This window comes from Scyliorhinus torazame, chromosome 22 (assembly GCF_047496885.1).
Source record: "Scyliorhinus torazame isolate Kashiwa2021f chromosome 22, sScyTor2.1, whole genome shotgun sequence".
NCBI lineage: Eukaryota > Metazoa > Chordata > Chondrichthyes > Carcharhiniformes > Scyliorhinidae > Scyliorhinus > Scyliorhinus torazame.
In genome coordinates this window covers 85,510,799-85,536,139 of record NC_092728.1, presented here as the reverse complement: position 1 = coordinate 85,536,139, position 25,341 = coordinate 85,510,799, and the positions used below count along the sequence as shown (strand labels likewise).

The 25,341-nt window shown below is 42.3% G+C and overlaps 1 protein-coding gene across 7 annotated transcripts in view; it reads right to left on the bottom strand.

The window, feature by feature from the left end:
• Window positions 1–25,341, bottom strand: part of LOC140399179 (multivesicular body subunit 12B-like) — a 236,645-nt gene that overhangs the window by 52,428 nt on the left and 158,876 nt on the right. For all 7 annotated transcript variants that reach the window (XM_072488494.1, XM_072488500.1, XM_072488497.1 and 4 more), the window contains 2 exons: window positions 9,216–9,271; window positions 4,987–5,046 (listed from right to left, as the gene is read on the bottom strand). In XM_072488494.1, the coding sequence (XP_072344595.1) occupies window positions 4,987–5,046; window positions 9,216–9,271 (116 nt within the window). The remainder of the gene's footprint in view (window positions 1–4,986; window positions 5,047–9,215; window positions 9,272–25,341) is intronic.

Here is a 25,341-nt window from a genome sequence, read left to right as displayed (position 1 = left end):
GGTGGCAAGGCCCCGGGCCTTGGTGGCTTTCCGATTGACTTTTATATAAAGGTCTCGGCTCAACTTGTTGCCTTATTACTAGATATGTTTAATAACTCATTATCTCAGGGCTCTCTGCCCCCAACACTGACTCAAGCTTCCATCTCGCTTATACTCAAAAAAAGTCAGAGACCCTGTGAAATGTGGCTCATACCGGGCTCTCTCTTAAATACGGACGTCAAGTTGTTGGCTAAGGTGTTGGCAAGCCATTTAGAGCCATGTATTCCTGGCATAATATCAGATAACCAAACCGGCTTTGTGAAAGGGCAACAATTATTCTCCAATGTACGTCGCCTTGACATTATTCTTTCCAGAAACGGCCATGACTTACCCTGAAATTATTATCTCTCTGGATGCTGGGCAGAGTGGGATTATTTGTTTACAATTTTGGATAAATTTGGATTTGTCTCAAAATGTATTTCTTGATTTCGTCTTCTCTATACCTCCCCCGCCGCAAGTGTGCGCACTAACTCTCTGTACTCAGGGCACTTCCTTCCATCCAGAGGAACCCGGCAAGGGTGCCCTTGGTCTCCATTCCTTTTGCCCTGGAGATAAAACCCCTGTCCATAGACTTAGTCATCAACACTGTAAGGCATATCCACCGAACTGGCATGGAGCATCGGGTGTCCTTATAGACTGGTGATCTCCTGTTATATATCACTAACCCTCTGTTGACGACATAATGAATATTCTGAGCACCTTTGGCCCATTCACAGACTATAAATGGAATATCAACAAAAGTGAATGTTTCCCACTCAAACAGTCTTGCAGGAGCTTTGCCGTTTCATTTATCTATTGCTGGTTTTCACTTTATTGGGTGTGAACATAACACACTCTCTGGCGACTCATCATAAAACAAACTTTTTTAGCCTGGTCACCAAAATCAAGGCAGATTTACAGCGCTGGGATAGTTTGTCTCTTTCCTTGGCTGGCAGAATTCGATCTATAAAGGTGAACATTCTACCCAGGTTCTTGTTTCTTTTTCAATGTCTCCCCATCTTCTTTCTGAAATCAATTTTTGCTATGATAAATAAGTTGATATCAACATTTATTTTGGCAGGCAGGACTCCGAGAGCCCATGGAGCGTTACTTCAGAGAGGGAGATGGGGTGATGGGCTTGCATTACCCAACCTACTGTATTATTATTGGGTTGCCAATATTCATAAGATTTTAATATAGTGTCATTAATCCAGAGAAGAATTGGTGCCTTATGGAAGTGCATTTCTACTGCTCATCCTCTCTTCCTGCCTTAATTTGTGCCCCGTTGTCCCTACTCACCTTCTTAAATACACATCGATTCCCACTGTAATTTCCACTTTAAAAATATGGAAACAATTTTGTCAACGTTTTAAACTCACCGCTCCTTCACTTGCAGGCGCCATTTATAACAACAACTTATTCTTGCCTCCCAAGCTTTTTGGAGGAAGAGAGGACTTGAGCGTTTTACTGATATCGGTGTTGATGGATCCTTTGCCAACTTAAACGATTTTGCAGCCAAATTCAACCCAACCTAATCTTTACCACTATTTTCAGGCCCACAGTTTTGTTCGCTTTCATTGCTGATCCTTTCTTCAGCTATCTCCAAATACATTATTGGAAGGGACTCCATCTCTGCCTCAAACTCAGAGCTTTTATTCCAAGATTGTATGATCTCATGCCATCCTCTAATCCCTCCCCTCTTTACAAGACTGGGAAGCGGATCTTGGGCTTGACCTTGAAGAGGATTGGACGGAGGAGGCCCTTCTTAGGGTCAACCCGGTTAATTCAATTTAAACTTTTGCACACTTCACCAACACCAGTAACAAACAACAAATGTAACAGGTGTTCACTTGTTCCTGCGGACAATACCCACATCTTCTGGTTGTGCTGGAAGCTGGCTGGTTTCTGGTCATGACGTTCTTTCCAAAGTTTTAGATATTGATTGCAGCCGTGTCCTTTGATAGCCATATTTGGAGTCCCACCTGAACTGGTCAATTTTACTAAGATTAAGGCAGACGTCATTGCATTCGCTTCCTTAATAGCCCGCAAGTGGATTCTATTAACTTGCCGCTGCCCAAACCATACACTGCTTCATCCTGGTGAGAAGACTTAATGTCTTTTCTTCATTTGGAGAAGATTAAATATACCATAAGAGTATCTACTGAGAAATGTTATCATAGATGGCAACCTTTTGTTTCTTTCATTAATTGCTGTCGATTGTTTATTTAAATTGGGTTTTTTCTTTTCATAATCTTTAATATTGTCACAGGTATGCTTACATTAACACTGCAATGAGGTTACTGTGAAAATCCCCTAGTCGCCACACTCCGTCTCCTGTTCGGGTACACAGAGGGAGAATTCAGAATGTCCAACTCACCTAACAAGCACGTCTTTCGGGACTTGTGGGAGGAAACCGGAGCACACAGAGGACATGCAGACTCCGCACAGACAGTAACCCAAGCCGGGAATTGAACCTGGGACCCTGACGCTGTGAAGCAACAGTGCTAACCACTGTGCTACCGTGCCACCTGTATATTTTGCATATGGGGTTGTTTGCTTGCTGGAGGAAGTGGAGTCAATATATTGTATTTTGTTTGTCTGCTCCTTACCTCTTTTTGAAAACCAATAAAAACAGCTTTTTAAAGATCATATCAACAGAATGGAATACACGATGCTTTCCTCCAACACTCATCGCCCCACAAAATATACTGGTTTGCTTCTGCAGAGATAGAAATATTCATGCCGTTCTGGAGATATTCCAGCTCGCGGAACAGTCAAAATTTCAACTCAACCGCGAATTATATAAACACTCGAATGCTAGATGCTGAATCTGCACTTCATTGGTGAAAGTTCAACACTAAAGTTTTGTAAAATGACAGCCAACATTGAATACTTTCTTTTCAAAATATTCTCCCTAATATTAGTTAGAAAAAGAAAAAGAAATAGGCACTGCTTTGTTAGCTTGGTCCCTTCAGGAGCACGGCTATCAATTTAAAAATCTGCTTCCTGAATCTGGTCTATGGAGATATGAGTGTTAATCATTGTCGAGTTTGAAGTTCCAGAAATGTAATTTTCTTTGTTAATAGAGAAAAAAAACTCATTTATTTAGTGCTTATAATAATAATCTTTCATTAGTGTCACAAGTAGGCTTACATTAACACTGCAATGAAGTTACTGTGAAAATCCCCTAGTCGCCACACTACAGCGCCTGTTCGGGTACACCGAGGGAGGATTCAGAATGTCCAATTCACCTAACAAGCATGTCTTTCTGGACTTGTGGGAGGAAACCAGAGCACCCGGAGAAAACCCCGCAGACATGGGGAGAAGGTGCAGACTCCGCACAGACAGCGACTTAAGCCGGGAATTGAACCCGGATCCTTGATGCTGTGAAGCAGTAGTGCTAACCACTGTGCTACCGTGCTGCCTGTTCTTGACTTTAGAGAATCCCAAAGCACTTTGTAGTCAATGAAGTACTCTTTCTTCCATTGTAGTCATGAGGTAATGTAGGGGAACATGGCTGTCAATTACTGCAAGACAAGAAATCTTACAACACCAGGTTAAAGTCCAACAGGTTTGTTTTGAATCACTAGCTTTCAGAGCGCAGCTCCTTCCTCACCCGAGGAAGGAGCTGCGCTACAAAAAAATACAAACCTGTTGGACTTTAACCTGGTGTTGTTAAGACTTCTTACTGTGCCACCTCAGTCCAAGGCCGGCATCTTCACATCATAATTACTGCGAGGTTTGACAAATAATATTGAGGTACATGACCAGATTACCATCTTTTTGATGCTAATTGTGACATAGACGTTGGCCAAAACACGGGGAGAGCTTCCCTGCTCGTCATTAGTTTGTGTCAATGAAATGTTTATGTCCATTTGAGAGGACAGATGCAACTTCGAATAAATGTCTCAGCTGAAAACCAGCTCCTCAACAGTGCAGAAATTCCTCAGTACTGCGATGAAGCATCATCCCAGATTATGTACTCAAATCTCTGGATTGGTGTATGAACATACAACTTTAAGTCTGAGGCCAGAATGCTACCATTGAGCTACTCCACATAATATAAAAGGAAGACAGAAAAGAAGTTCATGCTCCTGGAGATAGATAGGATCCAACTCATTGACTGTCCTTTTGTAAGAAAATTTCAGCAACCGTTTGTTCCGAATGGAGTGTCATTATATTCAGTTTTTAAAATATAATTATATGGGCATTTGATGCTTTAGAATGAATGCCACTGCATTCATTATAGCTTTAAAATGTACCATGGTGTGCTTCATGTCCACCAATCTCCTTTTGGCTCGCAGCTCTGGAGATATGGTACAGGACAACCCGACCTGTGCATCTGTAAAGCATTTGGTGTTGCGGACACCAAAGTATCTGCAAAGAGGTTGGATGAGTTTCAGTGATCTAGTTACCGTCCATCGAGATAGAACATCTTTTTCTGGCCCTGAATTGAAAAATTTATTTGGGGGATATCTACAGCTCAAGCTTAGTTTGTGCTTGTAAAAGATCAAGTTTGCCACGCATCAGTAAAAGTGTCTTCCAGTGAAAAAGTTGTCATGAACAACCCTTTTGCTCAGTTTGCAGCAGATGCCACACATCAGTAAACAACATCAACAATCGTTATTCTTAACAGTCACAGTGAAAGACCCATGATCCAATGGTAAGACTCTGCAAACAGAGGAAATATAGGACTAGCTATTTTTACAACACAGACGCGTTGGCAAAGTTACCAGTCCACCAGACATAGTGCAGTAAAAAGATAAATATAAATAGGGAAATGTGCGACTGGACAACGGTCAAGAGTATGACTGACAACGGAATTGGTTCAAAAGAACATTGGTGGGTGAACGCACATTGGTGAGTGAACACCTTAACAAGTGGTTTACCCCCGACTGGTTGATGTCCCTTTTCATTATGTGTAAATATTAATTTATATTTCCAGGTGATTTAGAAATAAATACTTACTTCTCTTTCTATTTCAGCCAACGATTTGATTGTTATGTCCATTAACTCAACTGGTTGCACCTGAAATCAAATTCAAAGATCAAAACTGAGGTGTTAACAAAATCCAAGGCAACTCCCAAGAACATAAAATTATAGCTAACATTAATTTTGATAAATCACCGCTATCAAACAAAGGTTATTTGACAGACTAAAACCTATGATTACAACCAATCATTTTATGCATGGATGCATATCCTTTGAGGATTAATGACTAAGTTTCTCACAGTTTTCTTTTCAAAAAGTCTTACTTATTTTACTCATCCTTAAACGCTAATCTAAAATTTTACTTTACAAATCAATTAGATGAGATACTTCTCTAGAGTGCTGTGTTCTGCTCAATACCATCTAGATTTGCATTTGCTTAGCATCCTAGATAGAGGAGCATCCCAAAATAATTCACAGAGGGGAAAAAAAGGGCTCAAATGTTTGGGGAGATAGGAGAATCAAACAGAAGCTAGGTAAAAGCGTGGGTTTTCAGAAAATTTAAAACAAGATGCGAGATTGAGAGTTTGTGATTGTACTAGAGAGGCTGCAGAAGGGATTCACCAGGAGATTGCCTGGGCTGGAGCATTTCAGCTATGAAGAGAAGCTGGTTAGGCTGCAGTTGTTTTCCTCAAGAGTAGAGAAGACTGAGGGGGGAAACTTGATTGAGGTGTACAAAATTATGAGGGACATAGATAAGGTAGATAGGAAGAAACCTTTCCCCTTGGTAGAGGGTTCAACAACCAGGAAGCATAGACGTATGGTAAGAGGCAGGAGATTTAGAGGGGATTTGAGGAAAAACGTTTTCACCCAGAGGGTGGTGGGAATCTGGAATTCACGGATGGTAAAGGCAGGAACTCTCACAACATTTAAGAAGCACTTAGCTGAGCACTTGAAACACCATAGCATACAAGATAACAGACCATGAGCTGGGATTAGATAGGTGCTTGATGGCTGTCGCAGGTGCAATGGGCCGCGTGGCCGCTTTCTGTACTGTAAAGCTCTATGACCAGGAACTTTAGGGAGGGAATACAAGAGCATACAGCTAAAAAGGGCTCAATCCAAAACTGTGAGGCTCTTTAACGGATGGAGGAAGGAAGAGTTGAGTAAACGCTCAGAATCAGAGGGTTGGAAGACAGGGCAGAAAATGTGAGGTTGGAGGAAATCGCAAAGATTTGAGGTGACAGTTTGGAGTGATTTGATTTGAGGGTTAAGATTCTAAATTATCTACGTGGGGAGAGAGGAGGTCAGTAAAGGACGAAGGGTGTATAGAACCAAGAGCAAAGGCAAGTTGTGGGCAGAAGAAATTTGGTTGAGTTGAGAGTGCGACATTTGAAAATTCAGAGGCTGGTGAACAAGGTGAAAAATAAACGAGAACCTACAGTTGACAAAAGTTTGGATAAGAGTTTTGGCAGCAGTGGGGTAAGAACAGAAGAAATAGGAGCAGGATTGGACCATATGCCCCTCGAGTCTGCTCTGCAATTCAGTATGATTTTGGCTGACTTTGTCTCAACTCCACTTTCCTGTCTGTGTCCACGAAGTAGGGATACTGGCCAATGTTGCAAAGGTGCAAATAAATGGACTTGCTGGCAAAGATATGTTAAGTTTTTATTTGTTCGTGGGATGTGCAAGGCCAGCACTTATTGCCCATCTCCAATTGTCCTCGAGAAGGTGGTGGCGAGCCCCATCGTGAACCGCTGCTGTCCATGTGGTGTAGGTGCTGCTAGGACGGAGGTTTTGACCAGGATGCTAACATTGGTCAATATCTGGTTCAGCTTGAGTGAGATGGGGGGCTGGAATCAGCAATGAGGGAGGTTGGTGTGGGGGGAATGGAGTCAGCAATGAGGAAGCTGAAAACATTGGCTTGGTCTTTGTGACATTTCATTGGAGGAAATTCAGTTTCACACAGAACTGTGCATCCAACAGGCACTCGAGAACGATCTGTGGCATGAAGGAAAATAGTGAAGAGAGGTTTTGCCAACAAAAATATGGAAGTAGAGCCTGTGCCTAGACATGTTGTCGCTTAGAGTAGCATGTAGATGTGAAAGAAAAGGGGGACAGAATGGACTTTAGGAGAGCAATGCGAGGGCAGTACTTCAATTATGTATTTCATTAGATCCCCAAGCACCATTTGGAAACTTCTCTTTATGGTATTTCAAAGCAATTAAATTAATTGTGCTTAAGCTTGAATTTACAAGTAACTTGGCATCTCCAAAGTAAATACATTGAATTACTAAGATACTTTCGGATCCTATTGACAGTTATACTGCTAAGTGATAGACATTGAAACATGAAAGCATTTCAAATACATACCATCTTCAGCCCCTCAAACAAGTTACAGCATTTACTGTTTAGCTGATAATACATTTTCTCCAAAGAAATTGATTGCAAATACATTTTCTGTCCCATTACAAATTCTCCCAAGATAGGGATAAACTGTTCCCACTCATGTAAGGATTGAGAACAAGAGGGCACAGATTTACAGTATTTTGCAAATGAAGCAAAAGTGATGCAAGGAAAAAGCTTTTTCATGCAGTGAGAAGTTACGGTCTGGAATGCACTTCCTGGGAGTGTGGTGGCGGCAAGTTCAATCAAAGCATTCAAAAGGAAAATAGACTGTTATCTGAAAAGGAAGACTCTGCAGGGCTATGGAGAGAAGGCAGGGAAATGAAACTAAGTAAACTGCTCATTCAGAGAACAGATGCAGAGACAATGGGATGAATGGCCTCCTTCTGTACTTCAGGTGATTCTTATCTATGCATTCAATATAAAAGTGTACAGAGTGATGAAGCCAAACGCCAAGAAATAACGGTTATGAGTTATAATCTTTCACAATGTTAGATTAAAATTGTGCAAAAATAAATCAAGTGGATTTTTAGATATGCCACAATTATATGAAAGAAAAGGTGAAATGTGAAGAAAAGCACCTTGGGGTGCGTGCTAGAAAATGCCTGCATACACTGTGTCCAACTCCCCCACATTGACAGAGGTCACAGCAATCACAAGTCTCTCTCATCTGGCACCAGACCATCTCATTGCTTTTTTTGAAGATGTGACCTTTACACCGTTAGTAAAATAATTTATTGCTCAATGGAAACCGCTTCAAGAGTGGAGACTATTTTATGGTCTAAAATATCTGCACTCTGAAGATTTCAAAACCAGTAAATAGGCTGTTATAAATTCTTAGTTTTCAGTGTTCCCTGTCCAAAGCTTTGCATGTGTCACCCATGATTTTCAATCCATTCATTTTCATAATACATCAGCAGGACAGGCTCATAATTAGGCACCTTGAGACATTAACTTTATAACAGAATAATACTGAGGTTGGATAATATTTAGCAAAAGAATACAATGGCATTTAATGTTTTCAACAAACTATAAGAAGAATTTAGATGAGCACTTGAAACGCCACAGTATAAACCTCAACCCACCAAGTGCTGGAAAATGGAATTACAATAGAAAGGCGTTTGATGGCCTGTATCGTCATGATGGGCTGACGGGCCTCTTTTTGTGCTATAAAACGCAAAGATACAAAAATGTAGTAACATCTTTAAAATGATTCCCATCTCTATAGATCCTAGAATAATTAAAATGAAGCCGTAATTTAAACTGAAATATCACTCAACACATTTGTCTTATGCTACCACCATCTTAATAACTCAATTTGTTGTCTCAATCTTCCCTACTGTTAATATCACTTTTCACTTGGTGTTGATTTTGTTAATTTTTTTTTAAGCAATATTTGTTACTCTGGCACCCAGCAGAGATACAGCTGCTGTTTAATTAAGATTTAGTGCACTCTCAAACACTCCCAACTAGATTTGGTAAACAGTACGGAATAAGCCACTGGACAGCAGCCATTTTACGTACATGGCAAAGCTGATCCACTCAAAAGTCACAAACATATTTGACAAAGGGGCAGCACAAAATTAAAACTTTCTGCTTTACGGCCTTTGCAATTGATTCAGTGTTTAAGTGAAGGTAATGGATGGCAACTTCCTGCTCTAAATGCAGTAGCTCCAATGTGGCTATCCCACTGCATAAAAAGCATGTATCCTTTAATAAAGTCATACTTCAAAATTCTCATATATTACAGCATATGTCTGTAAGTGGTTTTTAGTAAATGGTGAAAATTAAAACTTGAGTTTGTAATTTGTCTCACAGCTTTGAAAGAGGAAGAGTGTTTTTAGTCAATGATAAACACTTACAACTTTAACTGCACTGGAGAATTTCTCCGAAATCGTGAACGGCACACCATCCATTGCTGAAATAGACACAAAAAGGTAGTTAATTCTTAATGATGCGTGATTAAGGTCTTGTATTTGAGACTGGCTGAGCGCAGGTCTGTATTGAAATAAGTTAAGTCACAGAAAAAGCATCTCTAATTTAAATATATTGAGCCATCAGATATTTCATCAAAACACACAACCAATGACTGCTTCCACCACACCTAAAAGGGGGTAATTTATTATATCGCAGGGGGAGATGGTGGCATAATTATATTGTCACTGACCTAGTAATCCAGAGACCAGGGCAATGTTCTGGAGTTCTGGGTTCAAATTCCATCACGGCAGACAGTGAAATTTGAATTCAAGAAAAACCATCTGAAATTAAAAATCTAATGATGGTCACAAAACCATTGTGAATTGTCATTAACACCCACCTGGTTCACTAATGCTCTTTAGGTAAGGAAATCTGTCGTCTTTACCTGGACTGGCCTACACGTGAATCCAGTCACAGCAATTGACTCTTAAATGCCCTCAGAAATGGCTCAGCAAGTGAGTCAGCTCAAGGGCAATTAGGGATGTGCTTTAAATGCTGGCCTAGTCTGCGATGTCCACATCCCATGAATGAAAACCCCAATTTTAAAAATATTAGATTTTTACTAGTTCAAGTCTCTGTTCATAGATTTAAACATTTTTAAAAAAATGACAGAATGGTTAGGTTGACGTTTTTTTTATTTTTTAAAAAGGGTCATTTCTAGTTGTTCAAATCAAATCAGATACAGGCCATTTGCAGACAATAATCAAATGTGGAGTTGCAGCTTATACAGCAGCATGATCCATGTATTATCCAAATGTTAAGCTGTTGGTGCAACTTCTACAATATTGCAACAATGAAACACCAGGGGCCCCGATTCTCCACTCCCACGCCGGTTGGGAGAACCGCCTGGGCCGCCAAAATATCCGGGGACGCCGGTCCGACGCCCTCCCGCAATTCTCCCAAGCGGCGGGAACGGCCCGGTCGAGTTTCGCGGGCCGCAGGCCGGAGACACCGAAAATGGCAATTCTCCGGCACCCCCGCTATTCTGAGGCCCGGATGGGCCGAGCGGCCAGGCCAAAACGGCGGGTTCCCCCCGGCGCCGTCCACACCTGGTCGCTGCAGTCGTGGGCGGTGCGTGAACGCTGGGAGGGGCGGCGGCCTGTGGGGGGGCGAGGGGGGATCCTGCACCGGGCTTCACCTGGAATGTGGGGTGGCCCGCGATCGGTGCCCACCGATCGTCGGGCCGTCCTCTCTGAAGGAGGACCTCCTTCCTTCTGCGGCCCCGCAAGATCCGTCCCCATCTTCTTCCGGGGCGGGCTTAGAGAGGACAGCAACCACGCATGCGCGTGTTGGCGCCGGATAACCCGCGCATGCGCGGATGACGTCCGTTATGCGGCGCCCTCCGCGTCATCTATGCGGCGCCGCTTTTACGCGGGCGACAAGGCCTGGCGCGTGTAGATGACGCGGCCCCGATACTGGCCCATTGTCAGGGCCTGAAGCGGTCGGGACCGGGGCCGTTCCGCGCCGTTGTGAACCTCGACGACGTTCACGACGGTGCGGCCACTTCGGCGTGGGAGTGGAGAATCGCGCCCCATATTTCAAGAGATTTATAATTTGCCAAGTCACTCCAAAGTAGATAGAAACTATGTTTGTAAGGATTATAAATTTTATAGCACTTTTAAAAAAATAATTTAAAAATCACTTTTTCAAATATTGCTTCTTAACCTTTCTGTCCTTTCCCTCTGGAATCCTCATAAACGAAAGCATGATATGCCAAAACATTTATTAATTAATAAGGTCAAATGACAAAGAAAACAATTGAAAGTGCCATGATCTTGATAGGTGGACAAGAGCCATAGATCTCAAGTAATGCAAGTCCTATCAAAAAATTAATGATGCTACTGTAGAACAATGTATTAAGAGACCACCTGCATATGACACTTATCCCTCAAGCACTCATTAGCCAGGAATTTAATAAGAATTATTGGGAAATGGCCAAACTTTTAGATGGCTAGCATGAAAGCTTTCATTAATGATTTATGAGTTTATTGAGTTTCCCCCAAAAAGATTTTTATGGCATGAATGACTAAATGTCCCAGAATTTCATATTGAACAACAGAGCTGGGTGTCTGCAACTATCCAAAACAACTTAGTTCTAATATTAGGCTTCTATTTACAGAAAAAGCACCATGACCCAATGTGCAAGATGGATGGTGAATTTCTCAATCTCTCCAACTTGAAGTGTCGCTCATTGGCTTCCTCCATCCATAATCGTGAATTGGATCAGTTCAATAATTTCAGCTTTTTATATAATTCATGTTAAATATTTTGCTTAGAAGCCTCATTCTACGATCTTTACCACACTGCTACTTATGTTATTTCTACAACCTACCAGTTAACTTTAAGACTAGCAACTGTCCAAAATGGAAGATATTTTGTTCTTTCAGTTAAACATTTGTAAGGAACTGTCCAACTGAAAATTTCCACTTCACTGAAATGCCTGATCTGTTGTCATCACAAAAGTTTACTCACTTAATTCTAACAAGAGCAAAATCACACTGCCAAATGCACACCTGGACAACAGGCTCACTGCGTTTTGAATATTCTGCTTAGTAGAGTATAAGGCAGGTATTGGCCAACCCATGCCAAGGGTAGCACTGCGAACAAGACGATCATCCAGCCTGAGCAGCCAAAGTCACAGACCGGCTTTAAAACAAATTGGAACCAGAGAGTTCCAATTTTTAAAAAGCTGGTCTGTCAGTGTCAATTTCACGGAGTTGGTGCGCTGCTGCTTCTAACCTTTGGGCAGCAGTGTGGCTCCAATTTTGTTTCTGAAAAGCCAGCCAGAAAGCTGGAGCTGCCCAAAGGTCAGCAGCTGCATGACACCAGTCAGGAGAGCACCCTTGGCTGAAAAAATGTAGGTGAAATCGCTGCAATTTTAGAACCAATCAGATGCTGTGTGTGTGTATCCAAATATGAATTGGATATTGGAAAAATCAGCAAGGAATAGCAAGGGACCACACTTAACTGGTAAGATGATAGTAATTATACATTGAAGCCTTATAAATGTTAAAATGTGTTACTAGCACAAGTAACCTCAAATTAGAGTGAATAAATGAAGACTCAACATGCCATTTCGGCAGGTTGCTGACCCCTGCTGTAAGGTATAGCTGAATAAAGTTAAACTTCATTAAAATATATTGCTAGGTAATACAGCATTTGGATTTAACCAATTTTACGGAAGTGGAACTGGGGGCAACAGAGAGCCACACTAAGGATACAACGGAAGAGTTTACATTATGAAAAAGTATTCAAAATAACATTAGTTATCGGAATTTATTTTCTACAGTGCAGTAACTTGATCCATTTTATCCTGCAAAAAACAATGATATTAAATGTTGACTTGAATATGTGAAAAGTCGGTGAACCAGTAAACAGGACAAAATAATATAGTGATAAAGTAAAAGTTTTTAACGATTGGGACTTATCCAGCAGAATTCTGCTTGCACTTGTAATTATTTTAGTAAAGCACTAATACATGGTGCATTACAGTTAGTTCATTCACCTAGCACAAAGGATGAAAATAAGGACATGCCACAGGCTCGCCACTTTAATTAGCATTCTACCAAACAAATGAGCTTCAACACAGCTGTAATTAAACAGGGCTGTAATTAAGTATATGCCCTTTATCATAATGATCATGGTTAAAAATGGCAAGTAGCATGAAACTGTATTATTAATCCTGTAACCTCACACTGAAATGAGTGTACATAGAAATCAGCAAGTCAAGGCTGTCAAATTTTAACAGTCTTTGTTGATGAAAAAAAAACATACATTTAGAGATAGTTCATTGCGCCTTGATCAACAAATTCAGCAACTTGAACTTTTCAAAATTCATGTACAAAATTCAAGTCTGCAGGAAACTCTTTAATGGCTTTTTAAAAAACTTGAATTGGCACTATGGAGGGGAACTATTTATTTTAACCAGTTCAGAAGTGCAGACAAAAATATGAACAGAGTATTTTTATCCGAAGTTACCTTCCATTCAGATGGCTGCCCTTTCTACTGGTTGGCAGCATAACTGATTGTGTAAAACATCATAGAGAGCGGTAGAAGGTTGGTGCATTACCAAGACGCTCCATAGAGCACATTCATCTATCTGCAAGCAGGTGATTAGTATGGAAGAATACATGAACATCACCCACACACGATGCTCTCATACATTTGAGTACTGGAGTCAATTATATGGTTCCATTTAACATGACAGGAAATGTACTGAGGTAACCTTTCCAGTTTCAGAATTCTTAGTGAAGAGGATACAGCACAAATTCACCAGAACGATGCCAGGACTTAAAGGGTTAAATTGGAATGACAGGTTGCATAAATTAGCTTGCATTCCATTCCATTTAGAAGGTTGAAATCAAGGTGTTTACAATGACAAAACACTTTGATTAGTTAAGTACAGTTATACTGGTAGGGAAATTCCAGGGCACTAAAATTCAAGCTTGAATACTTAGTGGGGAATTCTCTCCTCCAAAAAACTCTGGATGAAGGGTCAATTGAAATTTCCAAAACTGAGTGTCAGGTTTTGGTTAATTAAGGAGGTCGAGGGGCATGTAGAGAAAGCAGATAAAAATAGCTGAGGTACAAACACCCATAAATTGACTGAATAGTGAAACAGACTTGAGGGGCTGAATGGTTTACTTGCATCCCAATACTTTTGAAGAAATAAGTGAATCAGTGGGAAATGCCTATAATCCACACTACTCTGACTGCAATAAGGTAAAGATAAAACAGCAAACAGCATTATATGCATAATAGAAAATATCAACATTTCAAGGCAACTGCTCTGGTGATGTGCAAGTATTACTTAAATGCAGCGTGACAACCCCTCCAAAAAGGAACAATAGTTCTTTGGGGTTACTTAAATCATCAATAACTATAGCTTAGAAGGCAGGGATGGAGGAATGGAAGAATATCTGTTTTGGAAGATTAAGCTTGTTAGGACCAACACAATATTAAATCTGGAAACATGAAGTCCAGAACTTTGATTAGCTCCCATCACTAGTTTCCTTTACCATAATATTTTTAACAGCAGCACAACATTTGCATTTGCTTGCTCACACTTGTGGCATTGGACATTAACAGCATAAAGTACATTCACAGTTCAAAAGTTTTATGTGCAGAATGTTTCTATTTTTCTGCCTTGCATTATTCAATTACAGTAAATGCTTCAATGGTGGGGAAGTCCAAAACTATGGGTCCTAAAAGTAATAATAGTGGTTAGATGTTGCTGCCACTGAGTGATTGATGTGAATATCATGGGTCCATTTAATGGGAAACCAGGTAAATACATGACAGAGAAAGAAATTAAAGAATATGCTTATTGGATCAGATGAAGTAGGATGTGAGAAGGCTCAACTGGAGCATAAACACTAGTCCAGAGCAGTTGGGCTAAATGACCCATCATCTGTCTCTTGTGTTGTGCAAAATTTATTTAATCATATATAACATTTAATAATAAATTGTAGCCGGGGGATCGGAGTGAAATAAACATTATAACCAAGTACTAAAAATCATTTCAGCTTCAAATTTAGAAATTATTTCCCCAAATTATGCTAAACAGAAATCCAATATTGCTAATCATATGTTGTTCATCATATAACAAGTTCTTTAAATATATAGTCCTGCCAATATTGTTATCTTTTACCTTTTTAACAATTTGGACAAACTAGTTTGCCCAACCACTCAATATAAATGCAGCTAGAAAAATGCAAACATGCCTCACTGAGCTATTAATTGTTTTCCAAGCCAGCCTTAATTTCAAATGGCGTAAAGCTCTGTTACACTACTTTAAACGTGATTACTGAACATTGTAAACAATGAAAAGCAATGTGTTTTCCATTATTTAATTTAAAATGATGCAGTGTAAAATTATAGTCATGAATGATGGAAGCAAAGAACAGACTCAGCAAAGCTACTTTTGGATCATTGCTTTATTAATGGTAATGTCAGTAAAATGAAAAATGCTAACATTGTCATGTTTAGCTACCAGGTGTAGATGAATTGCTTCTTCAGTACTCAGAGGGTTATAATTCCACACAGCACTGAACACTTCTATTGTTGTACACAGAGAGAAATTCTACACATCGACTGAAGGATTTCAAGTGCAATGCGTCACAAATTCCTGCACTCAGTCTCTCGTGCAATGAAGTGCAAAATACATGGTTGTCATCGAAAAGTTAGAACCTATTAGCTTTTTGAGCTTTGGGCAGAATTCTCATCTACAGTCGTGCGATCATTTACTGTTTTTTTTGGCCTGTAGAGGGTCATAGATCTGTATATTTACAGCATTTCATTAAAATAAATATAAACAGCTTTATTAACATCAGTACTGTTTGTAAAAACAATGTTGTGCTTTGAAGTCTTTAAAATTTGACCTTTTCTTCTTCCTAAATAAAGGCACTGGTATTGCAAAGGACATTGGTCCTAAAATTAATTTTTGAGATATTACAGTATGAATGTTTGATCTGTTAGTTTGAAATTCCCCTCTGCACTATTTTAATAGAGGTATAATCAGTTCAACACAAATGGGTTAATGCCTCTGTTAAAATAGCAGAGACGATTATTTCAGACAAACGCATTAAACACTCATATGCTGGTTTCCTACAGTGTAATTTCAGGGTCAAAGTTTTAAGTAGCCACTTACTGCACAATTTCTGACATAGAATTTGAACCCTGCATTCTCACTAATCTGGCTCATTCTTTACATTACCTTTAATGAACATATACTTGATTGGTTTATCAAGTAAAAGGCTCTTTTCACTAACAGAGTTCAGTGAAATAATGGTTTACCATGCCACTTTAAAAAAAAAAACACAATTGTTAATTTTGAAAGTCAACTATAGAATGATACTGCAAGATGGAATGCCTTCTAAATGAGGCAATACATTATGCAATGTTTTCAGTCAAATTGAAATTCAGCACATAAGCCACCTATTAATATTTTTTAGCCTAACTGTATAATAAAACAGTGAAACCTGCTTTAAATGGAATGAAAGGTGCAAGTGTTTAATACAGCTTGTATCATTCATAGAGTATGATTGAAACATAAAAATTCACCACAGGTCATCCAGTGCAACAAATACCCAGCCTCCAGCAACTGAACTGCAAATCAGGACAAGACAAAACAATGATTGTGCCCACAAATATTTTTTGAATAAAATCTATATTTAAAACTTGTGGGGAAACTTATGGGTGATGAACATTAGTTCGTAAATCACACAAAATTCCTAGTGAGCATGACTTTAGATTAATATCCTTGCATTTTGATTACAGTAAACTGCTTCTGATACCAATCCTACTGCAATCAGCGGCAATCTAATTAAACTGTTTTTTAAAAAAAGGCATTACTTCAGTAATCTAAAAAAAAAACGACTGAGTTTATTGATTGGAGCTTTCTAAACACAAAAGTATAATAACAGGCAGTTTACTTAGCATCAACAACCCTACTTGTTTAATAGCTCCAGGAGTCCCAAATTGAAATTAGTTTATGTACTGCATCCTGCCACTTTGCATATAAAAATTAAGCCCCTTGAAATTACACGGGCTAATTAGTTAAAACCATATCAGAGAACCAGTTTATTATTTTTTTCTTCTCGCTGCTACCCATTGGACCTGCAGCACAATGCTGTGTGTAGAAGTTATCAAGGCCCATGAGGGGAGCTGCTGCTCCCCAACCCAATAGATTGCTGTGACATGACAAATAAGCTCTGGCCTGACAGCAGCTCCAAGACATATTGTAGTTTATTTTGTCGTTTGGGCTTGCCATCTGTGCCATTCCAACTGAGGCCGTCTTTATACACGGCTCCAAGTGCCTTACGGAAGTCCGTGGTCCCTGAATAGCTCCATAGCCAAAGCTAGTCATTAGTCAAATTGTCTAATGAGAGAGAATAAAAATTGCCCCCTATCCTGACAGGAAAAAATTTGGTGTTGCTGAAGTTTGTGACCCGTGGTAGGAGAACTGATGATAGGAAGGTTCTATTTTCAGATTAGTTTAATGACTTCTGCTCCTTATGATAATAATATGGTGCCGTGGACATGTATCTTTTGTACAGGGATGATAATGTACAACTAACCAGCACAATACTATGTAATCAATTCAAGAAATACAAAAGGAGAAAATAATTTATGCTGCACTTCAGCCCTGCACTTGAAAGTGAAAAAATGCAGTCCCCGTGAGCAAAATGAGTATTAAAAAGTTTGACGTAAATTAAATCTTGGCAGGACTGGCTTAAATACTGCCTTTTTGATGATTATTTAAGTGTCTCATAGAAATCCCTACAGTGCAGAAGGTGGCCATTCAACCCATCAAGTCTGCACCAACTCTCCGAAAGAGCACCCTAACCAGGCTCCTGCCTTATCCTTGCAACCCCGTAACACCACTAACTTGCACATCCCTGGACATTAAGGGGCAATTTAGCCTGGCCAATCCACCTAACCTGCACATCTTTGGACTGTGGGAGCAAACCGGAGGAAACCCAGGCATACGCAGGGAGACGGTACAAACTCCACACAGACAGTCACCCAAGGATCGTCTCGAAACGCACATCCTTAACAATTGATCATTTCTAAAATCTACAGTTGCTGGATGGCAAATCAGCTTGTCTTGCCATTTAGTCACACATTTAAATCAACATTTATGTTCAAAATTTCCAGGTGGAAATTAAACAAGATATTACATCTCATCAACAGAAAGATTATATAAACCCATGGTTTTGAAAATACTGGGAGACAGCACTAGTTTGGAGTGTACTGTGCAGGCAATTGTACAGTCATTTGGATTAAAGCAGATTCTATAGCAAAGAAAAAGAATCTATGATCTTTAATACAGAGATTGATCTGCAACAGGGCTTCAGATCCCAACTGTAAAGACCAATTACTTGCCTCCCAAATTCATAGAGTGTGTTCAGAATCATAAAATTTACAGTGCAGAAGGAGGCCATTTGGCCCATCGAGTCCGCACCAACCCTTGGAAAGAGCATCCTACTCAAGCCCACACCTCCACCCTATCCCTTGTAGCCAGTTAAAATGGCTAACTCCCGATTTAGAATGGCTAACTCCCGATTTAAAATGGCGAACGACAAAGGCTGATGGGAAAGACAGGACACAAACGAGCAACATTATTTGGCGACATCCTGACGGGACTCGATCTAGAAGTGGAAAACCACTCCGGGAGAACCCAGAATTTGAATTAGAGATCTAATTGGAAACAGAAAACCACAAGCGTTCAAGCAGTTCTGATCAATACTCATGAATTCGGAAGTGTGTGTATGCATGCGTAACTAACAGGGCGATAAGGTAAAACTGATAGATTTTTGTTGCGTCAAAACCGTCGGAAGTTTGTATTTCGGAAAGTAGCGAAAGCCGTACCTGTATTTACAGCACCGCCTTAGCTGCCCTGTTTCAAATTTAAAAGAAGCATTCGGATAGGAAAGATGGCAATGCAGCACCTAATGAACCCCGAGGAATTTGCGGTCGCAGCGACCAGCAGCAGTAGAGTGGGACAATGTCCCATTTGGGAGGAAGAGATCAGGAAATATCTCAAAGGGAAAGGATGGCCCCTTTGGAATGAATTCTGTGATAACGAGGAATCAGGTCCCGGGAGTATTAGGACATACTTGGGAGAACCCCAGCGAGATCCACAAAAAGAGCTTAGGGAAAGCTCGCAAGCCGATGGCAATCGTGTCCTGCTTGGCACAATTGCGAGGCACAGAGGAGGTCGTTTGGACGCTCCGGAAAGAAGTTGAGGGCATACATCGGATGAGTAAGGTCGATGTAAGCAAGGTAGAAAAGGAGAATTTAGACTTGAGAAGGAAATTGGCAGCAAAAGACGGAGAGGTGGATGACGCCAAAAGGGCTCACCAGTCTTGTCTGGCGCACTTGAGCAGCTTCCAGTCTCAATACGAAAAGGCCTATCAGGACACGCAACGTGCAGTCCTGGTACGAGAAGAAACGGAAAAACAGTTAGAGGCATTACAAAAACAGTGTAGTGACCTCAAGGCAGCATTGAGAGCACTCCATGCTGCCACCACAGAACAAAGACAAAGCACATTAGATCACGCAAAGTGCCGGAAGCAGATTGCAGAGCTGCAATCACTGCTTTCTGTTCAAAAAGGTTTTCAGGAAACCTTTGGAGAAAGATTAGATCAGGAAGACGGCCATGATTGGGAAGAATTGAATGAAAATAGCGCAGAGATATGTTCAGGGAACATGTGCGCAGGGAAAGCCACAAAAGAGAAAAGCGCCCCAACCCCCCACACAGCAGATAGTTCAAGCTCCAATGAACCCAGTAACCACCCACATCGGACGATGCGGAATTTCTATATTCCACCCCCTTAACAGTGACCCAATTACGGGACGCATGCAATAAGATCACACCGTTCCTCCCCACCTCAGACCCCCACCATTTCTTTGCCACAGTTAAACATCAGGCGACCATGTACTGCCTGGATGAGCGAGAGCATATAAAGCTCACCGTTTTAAGTTTAGACACTTCAGTAGCAGCAGCCCTTCCCGACCCACAGAATGTAGGAGGAGGCACCCTTGCAGAAATGCATACCGCGATCCTGGATGCGATCGGGTATAACCGGGGCGACCCCGTAGATGGCCTCAACAAATGTAGGCAAAAGAAATCCGAACACCCCACAGCTTTTGCTGGACGCCTGCGGATTCACTTTGCAGCAGTCTTTGGAGACTTAGACCGTGCCCATTTGTCCCCAGACAACATGGCCAAATGGACCCGCACCCTTATCTCCTATGCCACAGAAACAGGACAGAAAGCTTGCGCGAGTTATGATCCCTCAGAGGAGGCCCATAACGCGAAGTGGGTAGTGAAAAGATTGTCCCGCACTTGGGAACAATCTGTTCAAAGTAAACCCTCAGTTAAGAATACTGAGGAAAAGCAGGCCGGCGCAGATATGCAGGCAGTAAAGACAACACACCACGACCCCGCATGGGTGAATGAGGGAAAGAACAACCCCCCACCCAAGTCACAGAACTGTTACAACTGCAGACAGTTGGGACACTTCGCAAGAGAGTGCAATGCCCCTAAAAAGCCACAGAGAGCCCAGCAGACGGGCACTCTGAGTAAGAAGAAGACAGAGCCCATTCATAGCGTTAGCGCCCGTTCAGATCAGACAGACTTGACCGGAACGGACTGACGGTGTACGGGCTCCCCCAGTTGGGTCTGTGACACCTCAACATAGGAGAGTACGTGAACAAAATTAGCGCCGGAGGCGAATTTTGGTTCAACCCGACCACGCTTAGTACGGACAAGCAGCTTAGGGCAGTTCTGCAAAAGAACAGGGCAGCATTCGCGACCCACAAGCACGACTGTGGACGGATGACTGGCTCTGTACAAGTAACAGGACCTGACCCTAGACCCCCAAAACAGTACGGATTTCCCCAAGAGGCAGAGGGAGAAATCTCCAAGGTAATAGAAAGCTTACTAGAGCAGGGCGTACTTAGATCAGTAGCCTCCACTAATAATGTCCCGATTTGGCCAGTGAGAAAGCCCGATGGATCATGGCGACTGACCATCGATTACCGGGAATTCAACAAAATCACCCCCGCAGCAGCCCCCACAGTAGCAACAAGTCCCGCGACCATGCTCAAGCAGGGACTCAATTCCCGATTCTTTATGGTTTTGGACGTCAGTAATGGATTCTGGTCCATTCCATTGGCAAAGGAATGCCAGTACAAATTTGCCTTCACCTTTAACGCACAGCAGTACACGTGGACATGCCTGCCACAAGGATTCCACAACTCCCCCTCCATTTTCCACCGACAGCTGGCAAATGGTTTAGCCAAATTTTCTCGCCCCGAATGTCTGGTACAGTATTGTAGACAACCTACTACAGCAGACAGAGACCAAGGAAGAGCACATTGAGCTTCTGTCCGAACTCCTGGAAGTATTACACTCAATCGGTGGTAAAGTCAACCCCAAAAAGGCCCAGATTTTGGAAGAAAAGGTGATATATTTGGGAACAGTTATCACGCACGGTAAACACGAGATCGAGCATAAAGGGATTGACTCGATTGCTAAATTGCCCCTTCCCCAGAACGTTTCAGCCCTCCGGTCGTTTTTAGGACTGGTTGGCTACTGCCGAAACCACATTGACTGTTTCGCCAGCAAGGCAGCACCCCTCTCGGACCTCCTAAAGAAAGGAGCCCCCTGGGAATGGCTTCCGCAGCATACGGATGCTGTGGACTCTTTCAAACAGGCACTCATAGCAGCCCCCGCACTACAAGTTTCAGACCCGCTTTCCCCTTACGTCATAGAGGTAGCGACCACAGACCGCACCCTTTCAGCCGTGCTCCTCCAGGAACGGCACGATCAATTAAGGCCCGTAACTTTTGGACACACCCCAAAAGCGCACCAGTGAGTGCAGTTCAGGTCTCACAGACAAAGATCGAGGATCTAGTGGAGGCCCAGAAGCAGGACACCAATCTCAAGGAGATTGTAAAGGGAAAATATCCAGCTCCCTATGAGAGGTTTAGAAATGCACTGGCCACACATGACGGTGTGGTGTTAAAAGACACCCTTTATGTGGTTCCTGAGCAGGACAGGAATCAACTGATTTGTTTGTTCCATGACGGTCATGGACATCAGGGAATCGATCCCACTACAGCCCATCTCAAGCAGCTTTGTTGGTGGCCGAATTTAAAGGAAGATATAAACCATTACATAGAAAATTGTCTTATCTGCACCCAGAATAATCCGGACAGATATGCCAAAAAGGCCCAACTCAGCCACACACGACCTGTTAATGGCCACTGGACTAACCTCCAGATCGATTTTATAGGACCATTGTCCCCTTGCAGGAATGGCTATAAATATGTACTTGTGGTAATTGACACATTTACAAAATGGGTGGAAGCATTCCCAGCCCGCACAAACACTGCAAAAATCACAGCCAAGATTTTGACCCACCACATCTTTACAAGATGGGGACTCCCCCGCAGAACGTCCTCACGATATTTGGCATCACCCAAAAATTCCACATAGCATACCACCCACAGTCGAGTGGTATCGTGGAGCGCATGAATCGGACCCTAAAATCCACCCTCAGAAAAATGGTCCAGCAGAACACCACCACTTGGGACTCAGTTCTCCCTTTTGCGCTGATGTTTATACGTAACACAATTTCTACTTCCACAGGTTACACCCCACACACCCTCATGACCGGACGCCCCATAAAAAGCACAGAATATTTGTTAGGTTTGGACTTGACCAGCCCCGAAGTGATGGCCCTCACACATGAGAAAGCAGTAGAACAATTAGTGGAAAATGTTAAAACAGCTCAGCTAGCAGCCACAGTAAAATTGGGCACCAGAAAGAAACAGAGGAAGGCTTGTTTCGACAAGTCAGTGCATGCGACTGAGTACAGTATAGGACAGCAAGTTATGCTCTCTGTATATAACCCCAGCACATTCCTGTCACCAAAATACTCGGGTCCGTATTCCATTGCGGACAAAGTAAGCCTTTCCGTTTATAAAATAAAGTACCCCAATGGTAAGACTGCGTGGTTTCATATAAACCAGCTGAAGGCATATGGCACAGTCGAACCACGCACACCACGCCATGCTCGACGCAGCACACCACACCCCGCCCACAGCCAACGTAACCCTACCAACCCCCACCACGTCCAGCCCAGCCATGGACTCGACCTCGACTCCGCCCCCAAAATATACACTCCGCCCCAGAATGCCCACAGACTGCAGCAGCAGAGACAGCGACTGTGACTCGGATGATAGCCACAGCACGCCTCCCTACTATCCCCATGCAACAGGACCCACACCCAGCGATTCCGACTACGATCCAAGTGATCCCTTCATGATCACTTTCCTAAATAAACCCCACCACCGACCACCAAACCACACTGACGACCCAGATTTTGTCCCCACACACCTAGACACCAATTACTGGCACCGAGATAACTCGTTCAGACTAATCCGCAACGACGAGAGCAACCCCACCTCACACCATGCAGCCCTATCAGCCCTGATACACTCAAGAGTTTGGCACCCGGGAGAAGAGGACAACCTTGGGTCTGAATCCCAAACCGAGAACCCCTTTGCGACCCTGTTCGCAACCGAGAACTGAGGTGTCCAGGTGATGTTTTAAAAGGAACCGCTTGGGAGAAGTGTTATCCTTTCTGATGGAACCTGCAGAATGTTTTATGTTGTTTGTAAGTTTGTTAAATGTTGTATGTCCGACAGGAGAATTTGTTCTCACTGCCCCACGCCAATTCGGCCGAAACCTCTGAGGACTTGCCTACAGAGACTCACTGTTGCCTGACACTAGTTCAGCAGAAACCTCTGAGGACTTGTCTGTAGAGACTGGTTAAGGAACCCGATGCCAGTTCGTAACTGCCCTTCTGGTTCGAAGGAAAGAACCACCACGATGACTACATTTTTTGCCCGTTCTTGTCGGCTGCTCAGGCAGTGGAGAAACGGATTGGGACCCGCCCTGCCTGGGAGCCCCCCTCTGGTCTACTACGCTCGGGTAGGAAAGACACGGCATTTGTAGCAGTCCTACCCGGGGACTCCATCCAAATCGTACCCGACGCGGCCCATACGCACCTCATTTTGGCACTTTCAGTTCAAAAAGTTTTTTTTTTTTAGGTAACCTTTAGGTTGCCAACAACATGCTATTTACATCCTGAAACATTCAGATGATAAATTGCACAGTCTGCGAAACGGCTTGCACTGGTTCATTATTGGGAAGGGTGTCTTGTCCTAAAATTCGATTTTTTTTTTAAAAAATGAGGGAGTCACACATAGTGACCAATTATAAAGGGAGTAATTGGCACTAAAGGACAGACAGACTATCGTACGAGATGTTAAACCAAGATAGTTACAGACACTATGCTTATTTCCACAGAACTCCAGAAGCTCCAGGACCGAAGAGAAGAAAAGGAAAGAGAAGACCCATGAGGACTTCCTTCATATGGATCAGCACCATGATTATGGACATTTGGTTGCGCGTGAACACGAACCCCATGACTTCAAGCCCCCCAGCCGTTAATGTTTCACTTCCCTGCAGTACCCAGAGCCCAGTCACCAGCGACACCACATCATCATGGTGTGCCAGGTTTATAACCTGGTACTCCCTTGTCCTATGTAATAGAAACTTTACTAGCATTAGCGATACTCTGCTGCATTGTGCAGACTATGCGGAAATGGAGAAGGAGAGCCTACCGCGCTCGCACCCCGGTATATAGGATCAGGTCCCCTATGTTTGGATACGACCAGACCCCCGACCCCCGCGATCTATAATAAAGTGCATTCACTTGCGTTTATTGTAAATAAAGAAATGTAAAGAACTGTTCATGAGCAAATTGTATGATCCTGAGCTTGACTTCCAAGCCAGGAAAGACTGTGTATGAAATGCTATGATTTTGTTGTATGATTGAGGAAGGTAGGATGATGAAATGTTTAAGTGAGTGTAGTGTATTAAGAATAGTTAGAGGTTCCCAGTTTATTGTTTTGTAATGCATGTGCCTGTTTGACATAGCGCCCTTAGAATTGTTAGTTAAAATTTTTTTGCATAGCTATGGTCAGTGCAGAGGCCATGAAGGAAGAATCCCCCCCAGGTCAGGGAATGGAAAGCAACATAGTTATGTGATCCTTCACGCTTCGCGTTAGGATCTCAAGGAGAGTTTGTAGCCAGTTAAAATGGCTAACGCCCGATTTAGAATGGCTAACTCCCGATTTAAAATGTCGAACGGCAAAGGCTGATGGGAAAGTCAGCCAACAGGACACAAACGAGCAGCTGCAGGTTGAGTGTGTATATACCTCTGGAAAGGCCAGACAAAATCGATATCAGCAACCATCAGCATAACAAAACACCAGCCACCTGCATATTAATGAGCAATCCCCAGGAACAATGAGCAACATTTAGACATATAAAGCCAAACCAGACTCCGTGGCGCCAGCAGAAGCCTACACAATGGGAGATGAACGACCACCTCAAGACCGCCCATCGATCAGGGAACCGCTCCAGCA